General features: G+C 36.7%; 1 protein-coding gene across 1 annotated transcript; it reads left to right on the forward strand.

Annotated features, from left to right (window-relative positions):
• The first annotated feature begins 3,990 nt into the window (after nucleotides 1-3,990).
• Nucleotides 3,991-5,010, forward strand: LOC126657148 (uncharacterized). Its single transcript, XM_050351790.1, has 2 exons — nucleotides 3,991-4,435; nucleotides 4,514-5,010. Exons 1-2 carry the CDS (start codon nucleotides 3,991-3,993, stop codon nucleotides 5,008-5,010), a joined length of 942 nt encoding a protein of 313 aa, XP_050207747.1.
• The last annotated feature ends 1,752 nt before the right edge of the window (nucleotides 5,011-6,762 follow it).

Raw genomic sequence — 6,762 nt, forward strand, 5'->3', positions numbered from 1 at the left:
ACTACCTACACGTACAACACACTCTTTCTCACCATACCCGCATTAGTTTTTTTGAAAACACCAAAACTGACCTAGTTACGATGAATACGATTTAAGTGTAGCATTTAACTTCAAAACAGCCCCGTATATCACCAAAACCCTAGCCAAAAACAAATCCTTACCTTGTTTTGATGCTTGAATATGATAGAGAATCGAATTCCGAAAATATCGATATAAAGAACGCGTGATTTGGACGAAAAACGGCGAAACGGCGGCGGATCGCTATCCTTCATTTCTTTGACTTGAACCATTTCTCTTTCAAACTTTCTATTTTAACCAAGCGGTTAATTACCCGCTTTAACTAAATTACATACGTATTATTTATACTCAAATAAATAATACTAATCCATAATTATTATTTTTCGCCAATAATCTTTTAATTATAATTCCCGATAATTAATTCATTATTTACAGTTTGGGACTTAAACTTTATTTTCAAGTTTTTCAAGGTTTTTTTTGCTGTCTTTATTATTTCTTTTTACTAGATCTGTTCCCCGTTAAAGTTTTTCTCTTTCCTGATTAGTTATTCTCTTGGCCAATTAACTTTCTGTTTTTTCATGCACTATTATTCCTAGTACATGCAGCTAGGTTTTTCTGCTGTTTCTATTTATTTTCTTTGTTCAATCTTTTTCTGTTGCGTTTCATGGTTACTCGGAGGGGTGCTGTGGATTGTGGGTCCAAGATGGTGGTGGAGGATGAGGAGGATGGTCGTCTGGATATCTCTAGGGCAGTGGAAGAGAGTGTCAACGATGACTACAAGTGGTGTTTGGTGGGTAGATTTCTTACAGAAAAAGCTCTGAACTGTGTGGCTGTGAAGACAGTTCTTCCTCCCATTTGGAAGCTTGTGAAGGGAGTTTGCATTATGGAGGCAGGGCCGAATTTGTTCTTATTTCAATTTTTCCACGAAATGGATATGAGAAGGGTCTTGGATGACAGGCCATGGACATTCGAGTTTCACTTGTTTATTTGTTGTTAGCTTAAATTAGGCAAAACAACATCTGAAGTAGAGTTGTGGGATGATGCGTTATGAGTTCATATGAATGAGATTCCCTTGGGGTTGGTGACTAAGAAGCTCAGCGAAGACGTTGAAAATTACTTGTGCAAGTTTATAGCTCATGATAATTGCTTGGTTAAGCCTAAAGAAGGTAGTTCACTACGAATTAGGGTGAGTATTGAGGTGAGGGAACCTCTAAAAAGAAGAATGAGGCTCAAGAGGAGTGCTCCAGAGCGGAGTTGGGTCGAAATTCAATATGAAAGGGTCCCTATGTTTTGTTTTTACTGCGGAATCACGGTCCATTGAGAGAAATTCTATGGAAATTTTTTCGATAATCCAATACCAGAAGAAGCGATGCCATATGGGTCGTATATGCATCATGTCATGAAGAAGCAGACGTCATGTTTCTGGAAGGTAGAGTATGAAGTAGAGGTTCTGGATCACAGCGATAATTTTATTTATTTGAGAGTGGACCCAAGAGATGGCCGTTGTTGGCGTCTTCGTGGGTTCTACGGGTGCCCTGAATGTTGTAGGAGGCGTAAGTCGTGGAATATGCTTAGGAATTTGAGCTGCTTTAATTCTCTCTTTTGGTGTGTTCTAGGGGAATTTAACGATATTTTATCGGTTCATGAGAAGCGAGGTGGGGCAGCTCCTCCTAACTGGTTGATTTATGGATTTCAAGAAACGGTCACGGATTGTGGTTTGGCAGACTTAGGGTCGTCAGGTTATAGTTTTACCTGGTCCCGTGGTAGAATTTTTAAGGATCGTGTTGAAGAGAGACTCGACAGGGCTATGTGTAATTCGGAATGGGCTGAGCTTTTCCCTAATGCAGTGGTTAGTGTTAAGGAGACATCTACTTTAGATCATTTACTCCTGTTTTTGTCCACTGATCAGTTGGTATTGTTCCTAAGAAACGAGTTTTTTGTTTTAATAATGTCTGGCTTGCTAATAAAAGGTGCGAAGAGGTAGTCAATGCAGCGTGGGTTCAAAAGAGGGGAGCTGGTTTGGAGGATAAGTTGTTTGCAACTAAAGATCATTTAAAAAAGTGGAGCAGTAACTGTGGCCCAAATTTTAAAAAACGAACTGCCATGTTGCGTAGTCGTTTGGGTCATTTAGGTAACAGGCAAGATGTGGGCAGCAGCTCAGAGTATCACAGGTTGTCTATTGAGTATCATGAGCTTCTTAACCAGGAAGAAGTCTATTGGAAGCAAAGGGCCAAAAGCTTCTGGCTTGCCGAAGGAGATTCAAATACGCTATTTTCTCAAAATTTTGCTTCAGCTCGTCGTAGAGGAAATCGAGTGATTAAACTCAGATGAAGAGGGGATATGGAGGAATTCGAAGCAAGAGATTGATGGCATTAAAGTGAGGTATTTTAACTCTCTCTTTACTAAAACCCAATCGGGTCTTATTGTGTTGAGTGAGTTTGATTATCGCGTTACTGCTGATGATAAGAATGCTTAATGCGCCATGTGACTGATCGTGAGGTTAAAATAGCTGCTTTTAGTATGATTGATGATAAGTCTTCCGGACCCGACGGTTTTAACCCAGCTTTCTTTAAGAAGTTTTAGGGTGTGGTGTGGGCAATGATGTGGTTAAACTTTGTAGGGATTTTTTTGTCAATGGTTGCTTTAAAGAAGGGTTGAACGATACAGATTTAGTGCTTATTCCTAAAATTGGTAATCCTGAATATATTACTTATTTAAGGCCAATTTCTAAATGCATGTGTCATATAAGATTAGATTCAAAGGTGTTGGCTAATAGAATGAAAGGTATTATGCCAAAAATAATTTCAGATTATCAAAGCGCTTTTGTTGAAAATCGGCTTATTACTGATAATTTTTTGATTGCCTACGAGATTGGCCATTATTTGAGACGTAAAAGAAGGGGTAAATTGAGGTCGGCGGCGCTTAAAATTGATATGAGCAAGGCCTATAATAGAGTGCATTGGGAGTTTGTTGAATGCATGCTTAGAAAATTGGGTTTTTGTGACGAATGGATTAAATTAGTGATGTTTTGTGTTTCTTCGGTTGGGTACTCACGCATTGGCGATTGTACTTTTACTGATCCAATTACTCCGAGTAGAGGTTTGAGACAAGGTGACCCACTCTCTCCTTATCTTTTTGTTATTTATGCGGAGAGTCTCAGTTTGATGTTTAATAATGAAGAGGTGGCAGGCAATTTACATGGCGTTTCAGTGTGTTGAGGGGCTCCCTCTATTAGCCATCTTTTTTTCGCGGATGATTGCTTTCTTTTGTTTCGAGCCTCTTTGGAAGAAATGCATGTTGTGAGAAGCGTTTTAAATATATATGAGGCTTTCTCGGGTCACTGTGTTAATTTTCAAAAGTCAAATATTATGTTTTAGCACAAATGTGGAGTTGGATGTTCAGTTGGCTCGGGTTTGGGAGTTGTAGAGACGAGAGACAGAGGAAAATACTTAGGCCTTCCTTCTTTGGTTGGCAAGAATAAGGCCGTTAGTTTTAATTTTCTCCGGGAAAGAGTTTGGAGTAAGGTTAAGGGGTAGAATCAAAATTTCTCTATATAGGCGAGAAAGAGGTTTTGGCCCAAGCTATACCGAACTATGTCATGAACGTCTTTTTAATTCCTCTTCATCTTTGCGAGGAGTTAGAAAGAATGTTAAATTATTTTTGGTGTGGTAGAGACCGTAAGAACCGAAAGGGTATTAATTGAGCTAGTTGGGATCGTCTTCGTGTTCTAAAAAGGTTTTGAGGGATGAGTTTCAAAAAGGTTTGAGATTTCAATGTTGTTATGTTGGCTCGTCAACCTTGGCGGCTTATTAATGTGGAAAATAATTTGATGGTGAAGGTGTTTAAAGAAAAATATATTCCTAATTCTACTTTTCTTGAGGCGAAATTGGGTTCGAACCCAAGTTTATATTTGGAGGAGCATTTTCGAAACCCAAAAAGTTATGTTGAGTGGCACTAGAATCCATATTAGGAATGTTAGAAATACCAAAGTTTGGAATAGCCCATGACTTACATGAAAAGGAAATGGGTATATTTCATATGCCTATTAGTCTTGCAAAAGCCAAAGTTTGTGATTTGTTTGAAGTTCGTGGTCTCTGTTGGGATACAGATTTGGTTAGGGAAGTGTTTGATAGGGAGGATGCGGAGCGTATTTTAGACATACCTACCAGCTCTCGGAATGTTGAGGATGGGTGGCTTTGGAAATATGACGCTAAAGGGAATTTCACTGTTTGCATCTGTTATATAGCAGCTTTTGGCGAAGAAAATGGGCATCCTAGCAAGCTTTGGGGGATGATTTGGCAGCTAAACATTCCGTTGGATATTCAGAATTTTCTTTGGCGAGGATGTAAGGGTTTTCTACAAACCTTGGAAGCTTTAGCAACTCGGAAAGTGTTTGTGCTGAATCAATATGTAGTGTGTAATGCAGGACCTGACAACGTGGATCACATTTTTTATTCTTATTCAGTGGCTTTCCAAGTCTAACGAGTTATATCAGTCCCGAAGCTTGAAGACGAAGGTAGCTTCTTCGGCTGGGTTCTTCGATGGCTGCCAGTTTTGAAGGCGGGGGATAAAGCTCTAATAGCGGTAGTGTGCTGGAATCTATGGATTAACAGAAATAATCATGTTTGGAGGAATAAGACAGGTTCAGTGGAATCTATCTTAGCAGCAACAAGCTCTCAGTTTGCTGCTTGGTATGTTGCTCACACGTCGGTGGCTCCTCTCCGTTCAATAGGAATGGTTGGAGGAGACGGGTGCATTCAGTGGAGTCCTCCAAATCATGGCTTTCTTAAGGCCAAAATTGATGCAATTAATTTTTCTAGAGGGGCAGGGACAAATATAAAAATTGTTGTGAGAGACTGGAATGGGAATGTGGTGAGTTCTCGGCAAGTCCACTTGCTTGGTAGTTTGAGTCCAAGGGCAACGGAGATTATCGGCGTTAAGGAAGCGGCGTTAAGGAAGCTCTTAGCTTGCTTAAGGGATACCCAAACTTGATTAACGAATCTGATGCGATGGAGGTTGTGCTCGAGTTGAGGAATCCAAGTTTGGTGGATCCATATTTTATTATTGGAAATTGTTTAGATTTAACAAAGCAGTTTAGTAATGTTATTTTAGTTTTCGTGAGACAATCTGCGAATCAGGCAGCGCACTTGTTAGCGCAGAATGCCGTTCCATTTCAGATCATCAGGAGTTGTTTAGTCACTTCCCTGAATTTCTCACAAATGTAACTTTTTTGAATTATTAATAAAGTCTATGTTTTACCCTAAAAACATATACATCCTCAGAGTACGTGACATATATATTTTTTGATTAAAATATGTTATAGATCCTTCCGGATACATATAAATGATATGCACATATTTTTCATATATTTGATGGATATTCTTATGATACATTTTTTATGTACAACTTATACGTTTTCTAAGCACGACGCATATATTTTCACGGTGAGATATTTTGCAGATACTTTGGGGACTTACGCACTAATACAAGGCCAACATGCTGACATAGGACTGATGCGCTGACACATGACTGACGCACACTAATGTGTTGCTTTCTTATTAGAAGAGTATAAATGTAATTTTTTTAAAAAAAATAAATGGTGTATTAAGCGTATTTTTTATAATTTTTGTAAAAAATAATTTTGTGGTTTATCTAAACTAGAGTCTCAAATTGAAAATGAAACAAAAAGTAGACAACCAGATTTTAATGGTACGCTCTATAAATTTATATGAACTATTCGCCTTCTGAATTTTTAACTTCTATCTGCTTTTAGAAAGAAAAATCCTTTAAGCATAAATGCAGTTCTGAAACCGTCGAATTCGATATTATAGTTTGATCTAAGAGTTTAAAATAATAATATTAGCGGTTTCTTAAATCGGAGTACGGTTGTAGGTTGAAATTAATAAAAAATATTTTATTTATTTTATTTTATTTAAATTTTTAAAAATTATTAATTTTAGGACTTATTTGAACGTTTTTAATGATCAAGTATTTGTTTCTATTTTTTAATAGAAAAAGGTATGAAATAAACCTTATATTTAGTTGTTTTCAATAATTTTTTTTTAAAATTTGGAGTAGAGGTTAAATATAAACACATACGTCAAATAAATTTTGTCCTAGATCTGGATATAAATGAAAAAAAAGTTAAAGGCTGGTGGTTTTTAAATAATTAAACCATTAACAAAAGAGAAATACATCAATTTATGCCTTTTCACCTCCGAGCCATATGAGGTGGGAAAGACTTGTTAAGGACCACCTAAATTGTGTCATTCTTTCACACATTATTTTAATGTTTGTCTAAATAAAGATGCATGAACAATAATGAAATCACCAAAAAATTTCCCCCAAACTATAACATTGACAAGAAATTATACCATAAATTAATGAGAATATTGTTAGAAATCAATGAGAATATTGTTGGTTCACAAGTCATTTTAGTCATCATAAAATGGATAATTAGTTAAATAAAAAGAGGTTAGGAGAAGATAAGCCTAAAAAATTGAAGATTGATGCAAACACAAATCTAAATAAATAAATAAAAAGGCTTACTTCATGACAAAGCCAACTCAACCACCTCTTTTGGACATAGCTCAAGGGAAAAAAGTTGAATACTTTAACAAAATTAGTGAAAAGGAACCACGTTCTATTTTGTTTCATCATTATGGGTTTATTACACTAATTGGCATATTATTAAAATTTAATTAAATGAAATATGTAATTTTACCTCAAAAGAAAAATGTAATA

This window comes from Mercurialis annua, linkage group LG7 (genome assembly GCF_937616625.2).
Source record: "Mercurialis annua linkage group LG7, ddMerAnnu1.2, whole genome shotgun sequence".
NCBI classification, from domain to species: Eukaryota; Viridiplantae; Streptophyta; class Magnoliopsida; order Malpighiales; family Euphorbiaceae; genus Mercurialis; species Mercurialis annua.

Excerpts from the sequence above, each read along its gene's own strand:
- LOC126657148 (XM_050351790.1), top strand. The coding sequence starts at position 3,991 with ATGTTAGAAATACCAAAGTTTGGAATAGCCCATGACTTACATGAAAAG. Across the intron at positions 4,436-4,513 it reads GCTGAATCAATATGTAGTGT|TCCCGAAGCTTGAAGACGAA; the intron begins GTAATGCAGGAC and ends GAGTTATATCAG.